This window comes from Amphiura filiformis, chromosome 1 (assembly GCF_039555335.1).
Source record: "Amphiura filiformis chromosome 1, Afil_fr2py, whole genome shotgun sequence".
In the NCBI taxonomy this organism is placed as follows: Eukaryota; Metazoa; Echinodermata; class Ophiuroidea; order Amphilepidida; family Amphiuridae; genus Amphiura; species Amphiura filiformis.
In genome coordinates this window covers 70,899,101-70,923,526 of record NC_092628.1, presented here as the reverse complement: position 1 = coordinate 70,923,526, position 24,426 = coordinate 70,899,101, and the positions used below count along the sequence as shown (strand labels likewise).

Below are 24,426 nucleotides of genomic sequence, written 5' to 3'. Positions count from 1 at the left end.
AATTGATTCTGGATCTGGATCTGGTTCAACACGCTCTTAAAGAGCCAGGCGAGAAGATTATAAGTTTCCATATAAAAAGTCAGATACAACCTAATGTCTCATCTGATTTCATAAACATTGGATAATTACGTATTTATATTTATTGTTTTTTAAAACTTGTACCAAGTATTATTCATGTCATATGTTTTGAAAATTTACTAAGAAATTCTAGAAACACAAACAGGAAAACAAATTGCGACATTTACACACGTGTGATACATAGGAGAACATATGTAAATAGTATGGGCAAAAATCACGAATTTATGTCACTAAATAGAGCTTAATTTGCTATTACTTCCATATTTCAAGTAAGTGATTAAAGGTTATCATGCCCAAAGGTCCAGGGAGAATAAAAGGCAATGCCAAATCGAAAGGAAAGCGATGGAAAAAGGGTCAAAGTTGTGTGACCAATCCCACTGTCACAACACACAGGCAAGCTGCTGTACAGAATCGTCTTCATCCAGCCTTCCGTGGTGTCAACAAATTTGGTAAGAATACGGTACCTGTAAATCAAGTGGGTAAGGTTCCTAAACAAGATAATTATGAGAGTCAGTACTAGACTGCGAAACTCGGTCTTCAATGATAGTCAGCTCATTTATCAGTTTAAAAGTTGAATTTAACTAGTACGGGTACGGGTAACCCATACCGTAGTAGCTCTGCACAACGGTATGGGATGCATGGATGAAGTGTATACAAAAAGCCAGTGCAACGCAATTACATGATTTCAATTAGAGTTTGCACTAAAAATTACAAGGCTCCTGTAGCTTAAATAGTTGCATGTTTGTTATAATATTAATTACACAGCTTCTTGTACTTCTTGCCTAAACGCCCATGCTTGAAATTGTAATTAATACTCCAGAAATAAAAAAAAATTCATGAGCACATGATCCAAATCGGCGCACCAAAATGAGATATGGCACTTCAGTGCAAACTTGGATAGGGCAGCACCAATAACGAAAATGTCATACCGATAAATGATGTGTCTGTTTGCCCGGTTTTTTAAGTTTGCGTTGCGAAGTTGAAATTTAACTACAAATTTCGAATGTTCGATTTAGGACTTGTTTTCTCATTGTACATGTATATAGAAGTGCCATAGGGTGTCTCCAATGTTTTCATTAGTATATGTCGCAAAATATTAATATTGACAATAATTGACAACCTGTTTCAAGTGTTTGACATGTTCATACATTGCTTTCCTGTTAATATCATATCATATTTTGTGGTGAAAAATGATTACAATGTGTAATTTGCAATCATAGAGCAAAGATTTCTTTGACGTTCTGACTTACTCCAGAACTCAAGCTTCGAATTTGCACACGATAGTTATGCATTCGATGCTAGAGTGCTTTGCAGGTTTTTGCCACTTTTCCGGCAAAAACCGAACCCTGCGTTCAAGAGTGGTTTACACATTTAGAAAATTAGCTAAGCATGTAGAAGTAAATTTAAAAAAAAAAGGATTTTTTTTGGCTAAAAGAACTAACTATTGGAGTTCAAAAACAAGTCTACCAATGATCGTAAAAAAAAATTGAATTAAAAAAAAAAAAATCCAGGCGGGCTTCAAAAAGGAAGCAGGCATTGATATATGTATAATAAACATGTTTCTTTTTTACTTAGCCTTATATCGGAAATTTCAAAAAATCAACCTTATTTGATATCAGAAGTACGGTACATTACTCATATCAGTCGTATGTGCTTTCAGGTCCCACAAAAATACTGTGCAAACATTGCTATCTGATCCCTACTGCATATTTTTAAAGCATTTTATTCATACCATTGTTACTCTCCTATAATAACAGGTGGAAGTGGGCTGACTGAAAAAGCCTTGGCTCAACACAATGATTATCAAACGGACACTGCCATGGGTGAGGATGATGCCCAATCTGCAGGGGGAGAAACCTTCAAGACATTCTTGAGTGGAGTCAGTGACTGTTCTATGCCGGCATTTGATAAGGTGAAGCGCTACTGGGAGTCCAATGCTGTAGCACACAAGGAGGTAAAGTCACCATACTTCCAGTAATTTCTTATGGGTTAAATGTTGCTTTCATTGGTGATCTGGGGTTCCAGAACCCACCACAGTACTGATTAGGTTCAACTTTCTATACACTTTGGTTTTAAACCTCACCATAGAAAGTAAACTTGTTCAACATACATGCATACATTGTAGTTTTGATAGACTTTTTTTCTCTCCAGTATGGTAGTACTTCAGAAACTTCAGTAAGAAATTCCTAATTTTTTTGGAAAGTAGGATGCATTTTTATTGCTAAATTAATGTTAGTTAATATTGAATTGCTGAAACTAAAGTGACCAAAATCACCAAACCAAAGAAAATCATGTAGTCACGTCCAGTGTACTTTGAAGCAAATTTGCCAGATCCAACCATATGACATGTTCAAATTGACTTCTGTATATTAAAAGGTAGTGTGTTGCATACCTGAATGGCAATTTACTTTACGTCACATGCTAACCCAGGTGTACAAACATAAGTGCTGAGGAAACATGTGCTATTGTTGAATTCATTTGTGCAAAGTGATTCTGATGATTGATGTGTCTCATGTTTTCCTCTTTATATAGGCATGTGCAGTCCTTGCTGCAGTCACAGAAGTTATACGAGACAAGGGGGGTAAAGAAACAGAGACAGAATACTTTGCTGCTTTGGTAAGTTGATTTATATGTTTTCAACTATATTGTTCAGTTATACATTGTATGGCTATTCTTCTGAGATACTGATGCTATTTCTTCCTGAAACATTGATTTTATCTTCAATTGCCCCATGAAGGGGTATGGAATTCAGCTGGAATAGCCCATTAATCATGTTTTAGGCATACATCTATTTTAGATGTCTTACCCAATATTATTTTGTTCTCATTTTGACAGATGACAGCTCTTGAAACAGTCAATGAGGGAGAATCCTTGTCAGCTGTTGTATTTCTGCTTACTCTGGTGATAAAAAGGTATGTGATATACAGCAATTACTTCCTTCCTGTTTCTCCTCTCACAGTTTCTTTTGAGTAATGACATTCTAATTGTTCTGATATGTAAGTCATGGAGCTCTTCGGTTTTGGTTGATTTTGATAGTACTTTTTATTTATCATACAATGTTCTTAATTGTCAATTGCAAGTTTCCAATACAATAGTACTGATCTCACAAGAGGTCCAGATTGCAAGTGAATGAAAAATAGTACAAGTTTGTACTATAGACTGCATGCAGAAACAAGATAATTGGTTCTAGTGAAATAACTGGTATACATTTATGCAGTTTTTCTTCAAATTTTGTCTCAGATCTTGCAAATTACTCGATATGCATGGAGAAAGCAAACTTTGAGATATAACCACTATTCATGTCGTGAGCTTTTAATAAAGCTTGAGACAAAGTCAAAGGTTATGCATTTTACAAGGGCAATATTACAAATTTTATGAAGGAGAAATTATCTGAGTTGTGAAATTTCACATAAACCAATTTTTGACTGAGAAGGCTATTTTTCAATTTGGTGAAATTTACGAATTAGAATTTTTCCAGCTAAGTCTGAATTTGTGATTCATAATTTCTACCTCATCATTAATTTTTTGGATAACAGAAGACTCTTTAGATAAGATCCGCTCCTTAAGTTCACTACTTACAACTTGAATATGGTAAACAGTTAATCCATACACATAAGGCTGTCGCAAAACTGATCAGATCTTGGTGGGGGAGGAGGAAAAAAAGCTAAATAAACAATGACTAAGAAAAGTAGATTATGCAACTATTTGTAAGGCTAAATGTCGGTCAAATATTTATTTTTAAAGCTTACTCTCCCCATTACCTTTCCAGAGTACCCCAGTCAGTGCTGAGGTTAAAGTTCTCAATGGCATGTAAGGTGTTTCTAGACATATTAGCTGCCAACTCTGCTACATCTTCTGCTTCCCTCCTTCGCTCGGCTTTGTCTTGTCTCAGTACAGTGTTACGTGTCCAGGAAGCTGCTGTGTGGAGTGAACCATCAACATTGCAATCTTATCAAGGACTTTTGGTTTTCACAATACATCAAAAACCCAAGGTGAGACATAAAACTACTATCAAATTTATTGCCTTTTTGTGACATATAAAACATGTTCCCAAGTAAATTAATATTGAGATGGCATAAAATACTAAATAGTAGTATTACTACTTTGCTTGATTGTAGGTAAGAAAGGCAGCTCAACATGCAGTTTGTGCAGTCCTTAAAGGCAGTCAATTTATGCAATCTGGCAACCCTCCACCACATCATCCAGCAACTGTACCTACAGCCAAGTTTTGCATTCAGCAGATTGAACAGCATGGAGGTTAGTGTGTTGGGGTGTGTGTGTATGTGTTGGTTTTACTAAATGTCAAAGACCTTGAAACTTGTAAGCACATTTGAAGACTACTGCTGTCTGAGGACCTTACATAGGTCCTTGGAGGTAACTCATATAGGGTTAGGATATGTGTTTAAGTATCCTGTCCAATCAGGGAGGAAAGGCAGAAAATGGAGACACAGGCCAAAATAATAGTAATAAAAATAACAATAAACAGAAAGTAAATCAATTCAACTAAGAATGCTAGACTGGTATGGATTTCTTTGTTAACAAGTTCAGACTAAGAACAAGTATAAAAGTTGTGACTCAGTTGTCAAAATATCCTCCTTTGGTCTGATTGGATCAGATTATCATGCACATTATAACAGGTATTTTATTTTGTCAATATTCAGGTACCACCGAAGCAACAACTACCCTTCACATCTTGGGTTTCCTGAAAGATGTCATAGCAGTCCTACCCAAGAATAACTTGAAGACTGTGTGTGAGACTATTCTCAAAGTTATGACCCTTAGTAATGTGGTAAGTATCAGACATGAATTATCTGTAATCTAGTGTTTGATCAGCTCTTAAGAGGCAGGCCTTATAACATCGCGGATTAATATTGATAAGTCTTGTGACATGTTGCCAGAAACATCACAAATTATTAATTGAAGTCCTATACTTTGTGTACTTTCTTTAACATGCAAAATATAGATCACACAGAGCAACTATATTACTCGTTAACGCGGGTCTACTTTTCAGCATAGTGGTAAAAGCATAATAATTCCTGCGGATTACAAGCTGATCAAAGTATAGTGTTTATGATGGGAGATGTAGACAATAAAGAACTGGAAATAATATTAAGGGTAAATTAACAAACAGGGAAGAGGTTTACGCATCATACACTGGAATATAGGATCACTCAAACATTACAAACTAGTGCACAAGATCAAATCAATGATCCTTAATTGTTATTCTTAATATGGCAATATACAGGGGAAAAAGAACCATGCATTGCACACTAGCATAATCAAACACAACATTGCAATGGAAAATATAACATGCATAGGCAGATAAACCAGAAAAAAAATCATAAATATTTACATTTAAGAAAATCAGGCGTGGTTTGCTGTAATTCTGGATATAATGCAAGATGCACATAGGTTCATACATGCAGTAAGAACAATGTCAATAATGTAAAAAGTTTTAAAAATATCTTTGTATCATTCCCTCAGATGGTGACATCAGTCTCCATGCAAGCTCTTCACAGTATGTTTGAAGCCAAACCTAAGCCATCATGTCTACCCAAGGAACTAAATGCTCAGCTGATAAATGCCTTGTATGACTACCAGCCAGGAGAGAATGATGTACAACCTACACAGGCATGGTTAGCTGTCATGCAGGCTGCACATGTGAATCTTACAAGGTAGATAGTAGATCAATGTTTTGGGTCATGACCTGAGAGGTGTATAGTAAGGCTAAAAAAAAAAAATTGTTTGTTTGTCCTCGACCGCCAAGCACCTATTTTTACGCCAGCGCCTACAACTTTTTTTTTTTTTTTTTTTTTTTTAACATTTTCCCCAAAACTGTAAGTTAAAAACATCGATTTTGTTGGATTTTCTACCTTTCTACGACTTTTTACGTCTTGATTTAGGCATTTTACGCAGACCATATCATACGTGTGGCGCATGTCCAAACTCACTATACAAATCTATATTTCGTTGTGAACTTTGTACTCGGCGATCGTACTATTAAAAGACCTGAGTTTATATCGTATAGCTAGCGTTAATTGTGAACAAAAACGCAGGGTGAAAATGTGTAAATATACCGATTTTTCTCACAAGTTACAAAAATGTACTAAATACATTGTATTAAAATATTTTTCATACATTTGAAATGCATATTTGAATGATATATGTAATAGTTTTTTGATTTTTAAATATTTTCACGTGGTGATTTATATTGTCTGCATAACAACGTTCAAGTGATGCAGTCCAAACATGGCGACCTCACGAGTTTCGTGTATGTGTTTTTCTTGCGAAAGGAAAGTGATTGTAGATCGCCTTGTAAGTGCCCCTATATCCCTAAATTTACGGGAATTATTTAATAATGTAATGTCAGATGTTCCGCTACTGCTGATGATCAATTTACCGGCCTGGAGATAGCGGTGGGGAGAAAAGAAATGGACCGTGGAGTACTGTTTCTCCTACTGAAACAGTGGCTACCATTGCCGATTTGCAGTTCAGATATGTGCATTTCAAAATGATACGACCAGACAAAAAAAAAAAAAAAAAAAAAAAAAAAAAAAAATCCTACCAACCCACTCCTTAATACCCCTTGATTGGGCAAACAAACAATTTTTTTTTTTTAGCCTAATTAGTGCTTTGTGTGCTAGCCATAGGCTTCAACATGAAAAGCTCCAAGTTTCAAGATATTTTCTCAAAATATCAAGAACTATCTTAATCAACACTAGGCTTGTTTGTACTCATTTTAATACATTTTTATGCTAATTCCAAATATGGTCATGAAAATTTACAATTCTGAAAGTTTTGAATTAAAAAAAAAAATTAAACTTGTCATCTGCAGTCGACACCTGCATGGAGAGAGTTAAAATATGCAATGAATAAGAGAACAAATAGAAGGTTCTTACTGGAAGATGCAGCTAATTCAATATCCGATTCCTTGCCGGGTAGTTGAAACAGATTTGTTATCTTTCTAACCATCAATTTAACTCAATTTTCCTCTTAAGTTTTTAGTTTTGATGCTTTCTGTACTGTGATAGACAGAACATTTATACAGGTCGAAGAGGATTAGGCACATACCATATTTCGTCAAATAGTTGCCCCCCTTCAAATAAACGCCAACCACCACTTTTTTCAACCAAGATGTTTCAAAAATGCCGATATTTCCATGCTATCTTGTGTAGTAAGCTTACCAAATTACCCACATGGTCGATAATAGTGTCACTTTTTGGCGAAAATCTCGATTGGAAACCCGGAAGTGAACCAGAAGTCAGTGTTTCTAGTTTTATAGTTCATCATTTTAGCGCGAGTTTTAGGTTTACCTAATGATTTTAATGGGAATTATCGTTCTAAAATTGACCTTGAATAAATGCCCCCCCCCCCCTTGGGAAAATGTGCATTTATTTGACGAAATACGGTATGTACATTGTACATGTATATAGTTACAGAGATCTTGTCTGCTTTGTGTAAAAAAAGTATTTGTTCCATAATGCAGGCTATTCACAGAAAATGAGTAATACCATGAAAATTTCACACACCTTAAAATTGTTTGGACTGCAGTGATTACAGGGTACCAGTCTAATTGTTTTGTTCAAACCTGGCAGCTCATCTGGCAGCAGTAACATAAGTGTGCCAAGTTCCATCTGAGTTTGTGTCCAATATGTGTCATAATTATTGTGTTCCAGTCCCAGTAGTTTGTTCTCATGAATAAAATAAATAGTAAATATATGTGATCCTGGTCTGCAAGCTGTATTAAGGCTTGACAAGGAATTTGCAACTGTAGATCAGAATGGACTTTTCAGTATCAAATCATTATTTACATCTTATAAATGTTGCTGAGTGTATTGTAAATAAGATTTTGGAATTTATATATTCAGTTATAATCCCATATGTTAGTATTGATGCTGATCAATTGTATATTTGCAGCAAGTGGTCTTACATAACATGTTTTGGTGTTTTTGTACTTTGTTTCAGACTTGATGATAAACTATGCCTGAATCACTTACCTAGAATATTCACATCATGCTTGGCATGCTTCACCTCAGAGAAAGCAGGAGTTGCTACAGCTGCAGCTCAAGTTTTAAAGGTATGTCAATGAATGACTCAAAATGATTTATAGATCAAAAGTTAAAATGTTCAAGACATTGCAAAGCACAATTTTCTCCCATTGTTAGGATTAGGAAATTAACAATCTCCTCTTTTAAACATGTAGATGATTTATTGATGACTCAATGTGCATGAGTGTAACGTTGTTACCTTATTGTATCTTCATCTTGATAACATCCAATTGGGATGATAAACTAGAGAAAATGGTGCTTGGCCGATGCAATAAAGCAAATTCAGACTTGTCAAACATATTCAATTTATTCATTCAACATAAATAATGTACACGCTATTATAAATGCACTATCACATCATAATCTGTTCAGCTTCTTAGGTGTCAATAGTTGATGTTCTTTTGAACTAAAGTAATTTTTGTGAAATCTGACTGATTTAAAACATACTTTTCCACCCACAGACTTTATTGCGAGATTGCCTTTTACCAACCTGTTCGTGGCTTGCAGCACAGGTATCCAGTGGTAACACACCTGTACATAAGATGTTCCATACAGTAGAGGGTGGTTTGTCTTATCGCTATCATGCATCATGGGGATTAGTCTTACAGGTGCTTAGTGTCTTCTTTGAAGTAAGTGTTATGTAAAACACTTGGAATAAGCATTGTGTGTGTTAATCACCAAAGCATTTATGTATACTAGTCTAGTTATTTTGGCCTCGCTTTTCACATGTTGTTGTTGTCATTCTCTTGTTGCTGTTATTATTAAGTTGTTACTCCACAAAATGTTCAATTTCTTAATCAAGTTATATATTTTCTTTCCCACCAGGTGTTTGGCAAAGAGGGCATACATTCATGACCAAATGTCTGCAATCTATGTGTGATTTGAGAAGCACTCATCACTTCCCATATACCCAAGAGTTGGATAAGACTGTTGGCATGGCAATCAAGAAGATGGGGCCTAAAGTAGTCTTGGATGCTGTACCTTTGCAGATCACAGGAGATGAGTAAGTTGAAAACTTTCTTGGTTGCAAGATCTTGAGTTGTGTTTTTTGAAGGGATAAAACTTCATTTTGTTTCACCAGGGTTAAATTTCCTAAATCAAATAGTATTCAACAACAGTTTTGATAATGTAGTCCTTTGTTTGAGAATCACCAACATGCTACTTGATTTGATCATTTTCTTGATGCTTTACAATTTCTTGTCAGATTGAATTACTGTAAACCTAGTTTTCACCTGTTTGCTATGTTTAACATTGCAGAGACAATTATGAATTTCAAAGAAGCTGGTTGTTGCCTGTCCTCAGAGAGAACATCTGCAATACAGAACTTCAATATTTCACCAAGTATTTCCTGCCATTGGCTGCTAAATTAAAAACTAGATGTAAGTTGAGAAAAGGAGCATAAACATTAAAAAAAACAACACAAAGAGTCCTGATAGTGACAACATTTCTATATCATAAGATTGGTTTTTAAATGCGACTTAGAGTGTAATGTATAAAAGTAATATGTGCAGGTCATACCAAGTGTATTGATAATTGCTTGTAAAGAAATTCATTAGCTATGTATGTAAAAAGAGATTATTGTGAAAATGATCCATTTAAGGATTCATGCCACTAAATCGGTATGTGAAGTGGCTTCCGCCAACATGCTAATAGTGCCACTATGACTATCTCTGCATGAACACACAAGATCAAAACGTTATTAGCAGTCGGATGTAAACGCATGAAAATCTGGCCTTTTAATATATCGCCAATTCTTCAACAAGTAGAAAGAAAATGTGGTGTCATTTTCAGATATGTTATGCAGAATTCTCTTCTCATTGAGAGGATATAGAATTTATAACACAAAGCGAAAGGTAACTTAACTTATCTATTTGCGGAAACTTGGGCCCTACTTTGTTATTAGGTCAATGGGAAGTTTTTGTGATCTGTACCCTTAAGATAGCAATCTTGTAACTATTCAGATTCAGATTAAATTTATTTCAATTCGTGGCCCGGAGGCCAAATTACATGAAATATTACAATTATAATGACATAAAAAACATACAAAATTACATTGAAAAACACAATAAGATTATTAAAAGAAATTAATTGCACTTACTGAAGCACTTGAATACATCAAACACATATTAAATTTACATTGAATTATAAATATTAAAGATAACATTTGATTGTTTCATATGTACTTGACAGCACTTGAATGGGAACAGCAAGGTCGTAAAGTTGAGAGCAAAACCTATGATGTACTGCAGTCTCAGGTGTGGGCCCTCCTCCCTGGTTTCTGCAAGGGTGCCACCGACGTAACACAATCTTTCAAGGGTATTGCTCGTATCTTAGGATCAGCACTTGGTGACAGGGCAGACTTGAGATCAGATGTGTGTGCAGGCTTGAGGAATATCATTACATCCAATATGGACAATGGTAAGTTGACATTATGAACATGAAGTTTGCACTAAAATGTCATCCTGTTCATTTTATTTGTATTTTTCTGTCACAATTTGTGGTAACATTGGTTTGTTTTATAAATTGATCTCTTGCCTGGATCAATTTGAAAAATTGGACCAATCATAGACAAAGAATGTTTCTTTATTTTACATGGCATAATTTAGTGAAGAATATATACGTTTACAGCAAAACTAACACATTTCAGAATTTGTATAGCAATTGTGTATTTTACATACAAAATACCATCAAATTGTGTAGCACTTTAAAGTGTGGAGCATCTTGCTATGCAATGCCAGCTATATGCCATGTGGGTGTAAACACTTTTAAGTGTTTAAATGCCTACTTCTGATATAACTGCTTTAATATAACAATTTCTGTAGTCAGCAAAAATTAAAGCAAATGAATAAGATTACTTATTTTCTTCCACATATTGGTTTTACTTCACTCATAAAAATTAATGATGATACAAATATTGGTCCTGCACATTTCTATTTGCAGCTGTAAATTTAAACAGAACTACATTAAGATTGTAATGACAAATCTATAAATTACCACACATTGATTTTCAGAGGATGCTAAAAAAGAGTTGGCTAAATTTGCCAAGAACTACCTGCCAATTCTGTTCAATATGTACACCACTGGTAATCCCAGAGAAGACAGTTCTGTGTTCACAGTATTGGAGACCATCAAAGTCTACATTAAAATAACTGATGTTCAGGTAAGTCAGATTTTTGGTATGAAATATCCATTTTGTATTTGTATTATTTTGTATGAATGAAAATGAAGATAAAATGCGGTCTTCTTTGTGATTGGATAATGTACCACATAATATTCATGTTGACAAAATATCACAACATATATTGTCCAATCCAGTAATGCACAGTATGTTACTTGCTAGTGATATGGTTTGGTCTTTCATTTATGATTGTGCCATCATATTTTTTCAAGAAATGCCACTAGAACTGTTTTGCTTCTTTATGCAGGCATGTGATTTTTCCGCGGATTCGCGGAAATCCGCGGATTTGAGACCAAAATCCGACCCCCCTGAGATCAATGTAAATCCGTTGAGACATTTGGGGGCACCCTCTAAGCTCGTGAACATTGGCAAAGAGCATCTCTCTCTTTTTTAACGTATTTTTTTTTTCGGCCGTGTGCGCCGTGGTTGCCAAGTCGTAATGCAAATACCTGCTGAAAAAAACACGCACAAATTCGCCCAATATGTTTTTCCTGCGAACATGAATGGAAAAACTGCCGATTATTCATGAATTAAGTATTTTAAAAGTCGCCCAAAGATGGTTTTATAGCTCGGATGGCAAAACCGTACTAACGATTTCTATGATTGGTCCATTGTGACGTCACTTGCCGATATTAACCAATCACTGATAAGCTTGCATTCTATCTAGATCGGCCATCTTTAATTTTGACATGCTGATATTGCGTGAACGACAGGATTTGTTTATCGGTATCGAACCAAAATCAAGATGAAAACGCTTCAGAAAAATGACGCGAACATCGGCGTAGTTGATAAAGATCTGAAAAACAAGTTCCGCTGGAGCTGGCTGGATCACGAAGTGAAAGTAATACATGTTAAAGATGGTCGCGAATTGAGCTGTACGGTGGAGGAAAATGGTATCAAAAAAATTGCTGTCGCCGGTAAAGCTTATGCTCACTGTGTGGGGACATGATATCTTATGGATCCAAGGGAAGAATTGCTTTAACGGACCATATTACCAGTGGTATTTTTTCATTCAAATTAAACATTTTGTCTTCATTTATGTGTCTTTTTTTCCTGTAAAATTGCTCTCCTGAGAAGGCATCAATAGGGTTTTTACAGTGTAGAAGCCCTCTGGCTTCGGGGGCTCAGCCCCTCAACCCCGCCGGGGCTTCGCCCCTGGACCCCCGGCCGTGAGGCGCGAGAGCTTCACTCGCTACGCTCGTTCCGCTTCGCAAGTTTCCTCCATTCTGGGAATTCCCTAATCACATGCCTGTTTATGTAAGGTACTTTACTCCACCCAGGCGTAATGGGTAGCTGTAAAATTAAGGTGTTATTGCAGTTTTTGAGAGATTACTACTTTGTTTAAGCAATGGGCTATTCCAGTTGATATCCATACATTCAAGACATGACCTTAATCTTCCACATCGGGGGTGTAAATTTCAAATGGAGTCATCCATTCAGGTAACCCCATTTGAAATACACATTCCCTGTGTGGAAGAATAAGGCCATTTCTTTCATAGGGGGTTTATTAATAATAATAATAATAAATGTTGACATTTATACAGTGCCTTTCACTAGTATCAAAGCGCTTTAAATTTATTCTGCTGTCAATAGAATATGTCAGCTGCTTATACCTTTTTCTCCTAACACCTAACAGCTCCCCATTTCACTCCTGGGTAGAGAGAGGCAAGTGAGGTAAAGTAACTTGACCAAGTACGCAACACAATGGTACCACCTGGACTCGAACTCGCAACCCTCCGATTGCCAGGTAGAGCCTGTAGCGCTTTGCCACCGTGCAGTTGAATATCAACTGGAATAGCCCAATTCAGATGTTTTATTAGTGCAAACTCAGCAATTGATAAAGACCTAAGTAAAAAGTGTGATTTATTTGCATTAAATTATCAATATTCATATGGACTTGTCATTTGCAGCTTATTTGTGGCTTAATGGATAAATTGGTTACCAAGTTGGCATCTGATGAGAAGAACAAGCACCCATTGATGGATCTAGCTATAGCTATGATACCATATCTTGATCAAGAACATGTAGAGAAGGCATACAGACTGGTCCAGCCACTTATACAGGTATGATGCATGTATTTTTGTTCTGTAGAACACAACTTTATCATCTCCATTTTCTTTCATTATATGCATTTGCAAAGTGAATGAGTCTTTCTTAAATATGAAAAGGCAATGTGTTGCTTATTGATGACTGTTTACAATTATACCCACAGAGTAAAGATCATACGATTCAGAAGAAGGCTTATCGCATCTTGGAGGAGATATGTGAAGGTACATCTGAGTCCATTAGACAATTTATACAGGGACGCATAGGAGAACTACAAGAAGTATTGGTCAAATCACTGTCTAGTTCTTCACCATCATCTAAAGCTGTGAGTAGCATGTTTCATCAATGTGTATTTGGGCATTTAAACCATTGCTATGACTTCAATCTATTCAATAAACTTTAGATTATTTTCTACGAATCAACACTCTTGGATTCGTACAAAGAAATGTGTATTCGTACAAAGCACAAGCTACAGTTTATTGCATATAATTAATGACAATATGTCTATATTTTTAATTTACTGATATGACACATCATCATGAACAATTTAGAAATAAACAACATTGTTTTGAGATAATTGAACTTCAAAAATACATTTGATACAATATTATTTTAATTGGACAAAGCTCTGAATATGCAACTTGTATTTCTTCTCCCAAAATGATACAATACAATATAAGACTTTATTACATTGTTATACTTTGTTGTGGTTTTGTCTTATGCTCTTCTTTTGTCCATCACTTGTCCGTTTGTATACCCTTCTGCTGATGATCTGTCACCTGTTGTCTTACATACCAACTGTTCATCAAAGTCACTTGTTGTACAAACGAGATGCTATTGTTGCTCTTAGAGAGTGGTTTTTCTGAATCCTGGCAATTTGGCTTGTTTACATAATCTTGAAACTGTGCCAGAAAGACAGTTGATCTCATGCCCAATTGGCTGACATTAGTACCAAACATTGGAAGTAGGTTTAACCGAACGTCTCAGATAGAATGCTGGGTTACAATTATCCAGAAGTTGGCCGATGAGACAAATATTTCTCTTATAACTGAACAGTACATCTCTTTGGATTTTGTTTATTCTCATAAGCTCTGACACATTGTGTGACAATTTTGAGATGTTTGTGACTCCCCTGTATAGCAAAGGTATTTCAATCCAGTGCTAAACTCTTGAACGAACTGATATCTGTGAATTTTCGTACCTCAAATTGCAGTGTACTGATCCAGCTCTCAAAGCAAAATGTAATCTGAGCATATACAGCACAGTATCTCATAATTGCTGAGGTCGTTCTTCGTCTAGAACCCCAGTATCCCACATTTTGTCCTCTTTCTCCTCTGTTATTACTTCTGCATGTCGTTGACATACTCTAATACCTTGCTCTTTGAGATCTTTCATTTGTGCATCCAATGTGTTCTTCAGAGTGACGAATTCAGGATCATTGAGCAACCTCATATCTCTGCCATGCATATCCTGGTACAGCTGGGTAAGGCTCCCCCAACTTCTTCATCACCGCCAAGGTGAAGCATGTTATCGAAAAACATAGCTCATCATAACAAGTGACACCACTCGAATAGGGCTTATTTCCTGTTCTTGGTTAGCGTCTGCATGCTGGTTTCGCCATCCACCGATTGAACACATTCACAGTTCACTTACACTATGGCATGGAATCTGGTTATGAAATGGTACTTCTGCCCTGCTTCTGTAGATCTCACAAACTCTTGGAGGTTTGGTTGTGCTACTTGTGTTCAAGGCTGTAATGTTATTGTTTTATTATACTTTTTCTTGATATTTGGGGATCCTTGAGATCCCTTCTTTGCTTGGTTCCTTCTTCTTCTTCTTCTTCCTATGTAAGTGCAGACTTCAAAAAAAAGATAATCGCACTGCAGTGTGTTGTGCTCTCCGCATCCAAGATATTGCAGACAGCAAAGTTCAGTGCAAAATATGTACAGTGATGAAGTGCTTTAAAAATGCTATAGATGACTGCTGGTTACTTGGCTTCCTCCTTTAATGCCAGTCTGAAGGCATCAAGGGATGGGTATTCAGCAGGATCTGTCCTCAGAAGATTCCAATCCCGGCTGGATCTTGGGAAGAAGGAGGAAGCAAATTGGTTGGAGTTGCAGTGACCAATCCAGAATCTGGAGTCATGACCTCTGGTGCGGGATTTCGCCTCGTTGAGGTACTCTCTCCATCTGATGTCAACCAAGTTGTAGCGGATGCGATACAGCATGGACATTCTGCTTTGGTGTCGTCTGCTTTCCAGAGTTGGCCATTAGAGGTATTTTAGTAGGCCAGTCACGCTTGTCCTACGGTCATATTGACGGTTGCAGATGACGGTTGCAGATATTTGAGAGAATTTGCTTTTTAATTTCTTCAGCTGCGGTGTTCCGATCTAGCTCTCAAAGCAAAATGTAATCCAAGCATATGCAGCACAGTATCCCCTAATTGTTGAGGTCGTTCATCGCCTAGAACCCCAGTATCCCACATTTTGTCCTCTTCCTCCTCTGTTATAACTTTGGCTTGTCGCCGACGCACTCTTAATATTATTACCCTGATCTGTGAGATCTTTCATTTGTGCATTCAATATATTCTTCAATGTGACAAATTCAGGATCATTGAGCAACCTCATATCTCTGCCATGCACAGCCAGGTACAGCTGTATTGAAATCAACATTTCATAGAGGGATTCAGCTGGGTAGGGCTCCCCCGACTTCTTCTTTGCTTCCAAGGTGAAGCATGTTAGCAAAAGGCAGTTTTTCCTTGACAGCACCTCAGCCTCAGTCACTGGCTAGCCAAAGCCTCTTGAGTGGCTGCGACGATCCCTTCATCATCAGATACATCAGAGAATTCAATGCCATGTGGAGCATTATGTGATGTTTTGGACATTATTTCAAAACATTCAAAAGTTCCATGAGCAATACTCTTTAATACTTTTCCTAACCTTTCTTCCTCACTACTTGATTCATTAGTTATTTTACTAATGTAATGAATAATTAGTTATTGGAATCCCGGATGGAGTTGATATCTGAAGTATACAGTACTGGATCCAAAAGATGCAAGATCAGAAATGAGCATGCAAAGATTTGCAAGTTAAAAATCAACAGGGTGAATTCATATTGATTACCTTTTCTTCACAGACTTTACTTTATCGCAAATTGCAAGATCTGTATAGTAGCAAGGATGAAAGTATAGTGTCTGTGTAATATTTTGGGGCTGTGGGAAAGATTTTTTGCCCAATAAGTAGACATTTTATTATATCTATGGCAATTAGCTTCCAAGACTTCCATTTTGGCTGAACATTTTACACCCACAATCTTCCAATGGTAGTTTTTCTTATTTGTTGCAAAAATAATAAACATTTGAAGAAAAATCATTGATGTATTTATGTGTTTTTTTATTTTCAGCCTCGCCTCAGATGCTTGTTGTTTGTCATTAAAGGTCAGGAGGAAGAGAACACAGACTTTCTCCTCACAGTGCTGCCTGAAATCCTCTTATGTACCAAAGAGGTGAATTCTAAAGCAAGAGCTATGGCATTTGGTATCCTGGTAGAAATTGGTCACTCTATGGTCAGGTGGTCACCGGAACAGGACAAACAAAGTAAGATGGCATTTTTATTTACCCACCTATACTTTGTTTCACTTCAAGGTTGCGCTGTATGCGTACAGACAAAATGCATTTGTATGTGTGTGTATACGCTCTGCTAAATTACAATAACATGCACAATTTGATACTGCAACCAGCAAAATTCACAGTTTACTACCAAACTCGGAAATGAAACAAGGTATACATGTTGGCATCTTTGCTTCTATACAATTTTTAAGGTATTGACAGTGTTTCTGTGTTTTGTTGTAATGCGTGATTTTAGATAAGTCACAATAAGCAAGTCTAAAGTTTGAGGTCTATAACATGACCTTGTTAAACAGCACAATGAGTATATATCTTCAAAGTTGAAACAATCTATACATAAAGGAAGGATTTATTTCAAACTCTAATGGTGACCCGCAGGTCAAATTGCTAGAATTTAACATTAAACACACCTGAACAGACACAATGCAATTTTGCAGGCAGTAGCTTAATCAGCGCCAATATTGCAACATTGAAACAAACAACTATACAAACATCCAACCCCATCCCATCCCCCCATAGGCAATGGGGATGAAGTGCCTTGCCCAAGGACACAACACGTTGGCACGAGCAGGGCTCGAACTCGCAACATATGGATTATGAGTCAGGCGCCTTATCCACTCGGCCACACATGTTCCTGTGTAGAATTTTCAGGCGGTACCGCAGTGAAACCTACTGAAGGGAAGTTGGTGAACCACATTTGCTTCTTTATATCTAATATTTGGTTATAACTGAGTGACTTTTTGCTTTTCTTAACAGTTTGCGTAGGCCGGTATGTGGAGATGTTGACTGCTGGTCTAGCTGGCTCACCACACATGATCAGTGCAACAATACTAGGACTCAGCAGGGTTATATATGAATTCAAAGGTAAAGGAATAAGATAATACAACCAGATATATGTGCGTACAAAATCGGAAGCACGGGGACCACTGATATCCACGGCGTGTGGACAGTGATTTTAGATCAAAAACAGCATAAAAATGCATTATAAGCAGCGATTGCATATTGGTCTATTGAAAGGTGAATAAAACTGAAACATCTCCATTTGGAAACTTCAGTGGTGTGTCGCTATTTAAGTTTTGCAAGTGGTAAATATGTGTGTGGTGTGTGCGTGTTTCAACCACATTCAAATTGTGGAGGTGTGAATATTATACAACTGTGGAGCATTATTGCAACTGTGGAGGTCCACGGATGGAGATAGCTTCAAAAACATTGTCTTTGAGGCATAAAGGAGGATATAACACCCCCATTTTGTGATACCATTAGGGTGCTTGCACAGAAGGTCACTAGTTCAAATCATCTTCCAGATATGCTCCAGAAGACATGCAAATGTATGGAGTACAATACCTATCACCTAATAAATTGTTATTAATGGAAGTAATTCAGAACCTCTATGTTAGGAAACCCCAAACTTGATTGCATCTATGAGAGGGTGTGTGTGGGTGGGGTGGGGGTGGGGGGTGTGTGTGTGTGCTCATTTTACATTAAAGGATAAAAACCTGTTTTCAATCAATTTATCCAATTATCATTTTGTCACTACTGACTTTGTCCTGTTATTTTCTTTCACTGTAGCTGTAATATCAGGTGGATATTTGGAGCAGCTGATAGATGGTGTTTGTACTTTACTGAAGTCTACTGCAAGGGAGGTACTGAGGTCAGCACTAGCCTTTGTCAAAGTCCTCACACAAATTCTGGATCAAGCTGACTTGGCCCAGCATGTGCAAAAACTAGTAAGTGTAAACTGGTCAAGGTAATCTAGTTTTTTAGAGTCAACAAAATCTAATGAGTACTTCTTACTTCAGTTTAATATGACGATTATGCAGACTATTTCAATGTTAATCCACTGCAACCCAGACTTTGGATAAGATTTGATCACAGCTTTATGGTTGATGTTTGAGAATGGCTTGAAAATAGTTTTCCAAATAACAGGCACTTTTTTTTCATAATATCTTCTCCCTTTGCTGAACCTACTGAGAAAATGTTGTTTCTTGGAAAAAGTTCCATGATACCTCCTTGGAAAAAGATGGAAAGAGGTTCATACTTTCAATACTGATATATATCAAGCACATGTAGGTAAACTACTAGCATGCTATTTACTATAAGCATCAACATTTTGATGTAGTTTTTATTTTTTCTGTAGCATTTTACTGTACAATCGTAATTTACTTTGGGGAACCTTGTAGCGGGGATTTCACAATAAATTATGTGGAAGAATTAGAGTGTTCATAAATCCAAAATTATCTTTTGTTTTGTTAGATCCAAAGTATCAGTGGTATTGGTGAAGTCAACAGGCGTGCCTTACGCCAACCTATCAAATCCATCTATAGCCGACTATTACGGAAATATGGGTAAGTTTGTAAGCAAAACTTGCAGTCAGATTGTTTTGGTGATCAGCCTCCATGTAAAGTAAAAACACTCTGCAAACACCATTTTACATTGTGCACTGATCACATATTTCTCATCTTTTGCCAACAGCTATGAGATGATATATAAGCTAGTGCCAGAATACCACAAGAAAATGGTATCAAATATGAAGAAACAGCAGGAACGAACTAAGAGGCGGCGAGCAGTGAAAGACGCCCTCGACAATCCTGAAGATGATGATGATGAAGAAGCAGCATTGGTGCCAAGCAAACCAAAGCCTGAAACGTGAGTCCAGTACTATGCACAAAATAAAATTGATACCATGTGCAACTGATTTTATAGACCACAGGACAGGCTTTGCTATAAGTAATAATTTGTTTCACATGTAGGCCTATTAAGGATAACCTGTATTTTTGAACAGTTGTTTATCAATTATGCAGTACCTCTATTGCACCATTAAAAAGACTTCAATAATACTATGTTAGGGATGAAATCAAAACTCGACCTGCGGTTGACTTCTGGTTCCATCCGCCATCCAGTTTCTATTGTTCTAAACAATGGGAACCAGGTGAAACCGCGGTCGAGTTTTGATTTCATCCCTTACCTCTTTTTCTTATTTTGGGCAATTGTTGAAATCTAGTTGCGATCTACATTGTTCCCAAACCACTGATATCTTTGGAATCTAGTACAACAAAAGCACTCAGTTTACCTTATTGATATATGTTCAAGTAGCATTTACTTACAGGCAGTCAGAAATCCAGTTGCTCATGTATATTGTTTTTTTTGTCATTCATGACATATTTTGTGACAAATTATACTTTGTTTCGTCTTTACACAGTATTGAAGAGTTGCTACAGGATTCAGAATCAGAAAGCGATGATGAGGATGCAAAAGTCAAAGGTCAGAAGGGTGGTGCTAAAGCTAAGAGACCAATTGCAAAGAGAGGCAAGGCATGGCTTAAAGAAGGAGGAGGAGGGGATGCTGCTGAACCATTGGATTTCTTGGATCCAAGCATCTCTAAACGAGTGTTAGGTAAGTTCAAATCAATAGTTAAAGTATTGAGTATATTTCATTCTGGATAATGCATTGAGACAAATATTTTACGGTACAATATTCTTGATAATATACAGGAGTAGCTTTCAGTGGAAAGTCTGAATTCACATTCATGACACCAGTCTGGAAGAAGACTGGATCTCTGATTCTCTGTATCTGATGGGTTAAACCTATGCCTATTAAGATATTTGTTTGATTTGATTTAACTTTTGATCCAAACACAACAAACTTATTCCTACCTCAGAATTTTTAGATGGTACTCCATCTTTCATCAGCGTGATCTTTTTGACCTTTGACCTGATAAAACTTGTAGACTCCAGAGTTAGAAAAGATATTTGTTTATTTATATACTGAGATGTTAGGGACCATTCACAAACACTTGTAAGGGGGGCCTGATGCAAAAAAAGGGGGGGGCTGAAAATGTTTGACCTTCCAAAGGGAGGGGGGGGGCCTGAAAAAGTTTATATGCTTTTCTATGGGGTTGACCCATAATTTTCATGTCAAAAAGGGTGGGGGGGCTGAAAATTTTGAGGTCTGTAAAGGGGGGCCCCAAAAAATTCTGTGATGAATTTTTTTTTTTGCATCAGGCCCCCCCTAACAAGTGTTTGTGAATGGTCCCTTAATGTCAGAAGTTAACATTACTGTTCATATCATTTATTCTACAGCTACCAAACCAGAGGCCACATCCAGTAAACCAGATGGTAAGGGACTGGTGAAACACAACTTCAAGACTATGCCTGATGGTAGACTCTTCATCTCAGAAGGTGGGGAGGAGGAAGAACCACAGCAACGAGGTGGGAAGAGGAAGAGAGGAGGACCGGCAGATGAATTGGAGCAGATGATGGATGAGGAATTGTCACAGTTTAAGAAGGTGGGACACAATGGTTTCTTGACACAGGCATGGTTTTAGCCAAAATTTGGGCTATTCATGCCAATTTCTACTACTTTTATGTTGCCTTTAGCCTATACTGTCTTTGTCTGTACATAATTATGTCCTGGTCTTTTGATCATGTTTCGTCATGAATGTTTAACTTATTGTAAAGGGTGGCCAAAAATGTTCGAGCCTTGCTCTGTTTGGTCTCCCATCATATGAATTTGCTTTACTTAAGATAGAAGTTGAAAGAAACTGGAACTGAAACTATCATTTTTCCATAGAATGGATGCACACTTTGCTAGACTGGGCTTGACCAGATTTCTATTCTATGGTGTGAGATCTAAGCAATAAGTTATCAATGTCTTCAAATCTTTAACCACAGTCCAATATCATGAAGTCTTGAAATGCATCATAAATGCACAACCCGTTTCAAATGTCCAAATCCAGTCAAGTTATAATGGATTCAGACCCTTTGTGCAATAATATTATTATTTATGTCATGTATACACAGACACATTTATGAATTGTTCATCATGTTTCCTCATTTCAGGGTGGACAGAAGAGGAAGTCTGAAGACCTCAGTATAAGTGATGATGAGGAAGACCAATCACCCATGAAATATCAAGGTAAGTTGACTCAAGAATTATGAAAAAAGTTTATGTCAAGTACTTTTCCTTTGCGCATTTGATGATGAAATATGGCAAATTAGTCGTAGATTTGTGAGCTGAGAACATTATTTGTAAACAGAATTTTCATATTATTTAGTTGCCTCTTTAAAACAAGAACTTTTTACTGAGACATTTTAAGATAGGCCTACTTGTAATTTGAATGCATGTTTCAGTGTTTGCAAAATCCACTCACATATTGAATGAGAATCATTTGGGTATTTTTGGTTTGATTCATATAAATTAATACTGCAATGTGTAACTCATGCCCTTGTGTATGGTTTTTGTTTGTTAGCTGGAGGAAGTGGTATACACAGACCCATTGCTGTTGCTAAGCAGTCCGGTAAAGGAAACAAGGCACCGGGATCAGAGTACAAATCAAAGGTAAGTGCAATCAGTACTTCACTCATTCATCAGTTTTGTAAAGATGCAACTATACTAAGAATTTCAATTGAATGAACACAGCTTTCAACAGCTGTATTTGATCCAACCGTAATCATATATCGTGAATTTCAAACTAAAACGTGAGTGCATGACCTTGGATACAATAATTAAAATATTAACCAATCACGAGTGAGTTGGCATGGTTGAATTCACTTTTGCGTTACGCACGCACAATCGCACACATTGTATGCGAAAGATTGTCACGTTATGTCAGGCTGTGTTCATTAAATGGAAATTTCTAGTATAAAACATAATATGTGCTTTGTACAGAGGAACATTTAAGATGGTATATTCTGATCAACATCACTAAATCCTAAATTTCCAGTTTAGGCATTTTTATGATGGTAATTCCAGAAAATGCTGAATACATTTTGTCAGTGAGAATTTGTAATTTTGGTTTTGATCACAAGGCAAACTATTGTAGAACACCAGAATTTGCAAAGGATTTAACTTCTGCATTGGATTTCTGATTTTGTGCGTGTGTTTTTCAGATGAAAAAGATAACAAAATCAAATAACTGATCGCTGTGTTAAAAGATTGAAAGTATCTCCAGAATACATTCCATCATTCACCAAAATGACAAATATTTGCATTCTTTCTTTTGCTTTACAGAAAGCCAAAGGTGATATGAAAAAGAAGGGTAAACCAGACCCCTACACGTATGTACCACTGAACAGACAGCAGCTAAACAAAAGGTAGGTAGCCATAAATGATTTGACATGTGACAAGAAACTTATGAAAACCATTTATTTCTATACTGCATCTGAGAAATGCCAACATTACTAATAAGCATTCCTTTCTTTATGTTTGTTTTCAATTAATATTCACAGTAAAGATGATATTATTGGGATTGTGTGTGGCATCCGGTATCTATTAGTTCCATACATTTAACATCATCAAAATGGAGCTTATTGTGCTACTCCTTTTCACCTCGGAAAAATTCTGTAATTGCAATGAAACAGTTATTGTAGGGGTTCTCAATTAGTCTCAGGCCACGGAGGGCTAAAATCATTCCAAATATTTGCTATTTTGGAGCAGTTCAAGGGCCAATCACACTGGTCGGCAGGCCGGATCTGGAAAGTGGGCCCCTGTTGAGAACACCTGAACCCCTGAATTAGTGCTTGATTTACATTACAAATAGAGGGAAAATGTGTTCAAATAATTCCTGTACCTTTTCATTACATGTCAATAATATACCAAACATGTGTTGTGATACTAACTTTTACCTTTTTTTTTTTTTTTTCAGGAAATCCAAGAAACCAGCAGGTCAGTGGCAGAATCTGATCACAGCAGCCAAGAAAGGAGCAGTGAAAGGAAAGAAAGGAAATAATAAGAGACATAAAAAGAGGAAATAAAGACAGATCTATAAAATATTTAATCAGCATTTGCTTGAAAGTTTATTAAAAATGTATAGCTATTCTTCTGTTATATATTATGGATACAGTTGCATGCAATTACTGGCAGCAATTGGAGATTTTTGACTGGTCAGCTGTTATATATGCATGGAAGTTTTGGAGTCCTGTTTGGTCATATTCGAGCTAATTGCATGTACAAAGTAGTATGCCAGTTGAATTCTTCATACACTCTTTAAATACCAATATTTTTTGTAGAGAATCCTTACAAGAAATCCTAACATGTGTGATGAGATCTAATCCACCAGCCTCTATATGTTAATAATTATTTAAAATAGCCAAAAAGAATGAAAATTATTAACAGAACAATTAACTAGAAATGTTAGCCTCAATATTTTCAGTACATGAAGACAACCTTTTAGTGATGGAGATTCAACATTCCAAATTTCTAACATTCGGCTAAGTGGATTAGGCTTCAAGATATATACTAAACTGAGCTCATAAAGAAACTTATAATTTGTCACAAGGTCATAACTTTAAATCCTGTCCATCAAAATGAACCAAAATTATGCACAGGTTTTCTAAACACATGTCAGTAACCAAGCAGTTATCCAACTGACACAACAGCAAAATGCACTGACATGGAATAGCTTCCAGGACCACATTCACATCCCAATAATTGGCACCCAGCACAAGTAATCTG

At 36.6% G+C, this 24,426-nt stretch overlaps 1 protein-coding gene across 1 annotated transcript; it reads left to right on the top strand.

Annotated features, from left to right (window-relative positions):
* The first annotated feature begins 243 nt into the window (after nt 1-243).
* On the top strand, nt 244-24,202 carry LOC140152414 (RRP12-like protein). The gene is given in 28 exon segments (XM_072174723.1): nt 244-527; nt 1,836-2,032; nt 2,611-2,694; nt 2,914-2,990; nt 3,848-4,070; nt 4,197-4,335; nt 4,740-4,867; nt 5,563-5,753; nt 8,044-8,155; nt 8,588-8,755; nt 8,952-8,973; nt 8,976-9,129; nt 9,384-9,505; nt 10,317-10,544; nt 11,138-11,286; nt 13,215-13,367; nt 13,517-13,675; nt 16,752-16,944; nt 17,731-17,838; nt 18,544-18,701; nt 19,228-19,319; nt 19,447-19,620; nt 20,174-20,367; nt 21,054-21,259; nt 21,813-21,888; nt 22,223-22,311; nt 22,984-23,066; nt 23,618-24,202. Coding segments are annotated over 28 exon segments (3,948 nt in total). The 5' UTR covers nt 244-367; the 3' UTR covers nt 23,727-24,202.
* The last annotated feature ends 224 nt before the right edge of the window (nt 24,203-24,426 follow it).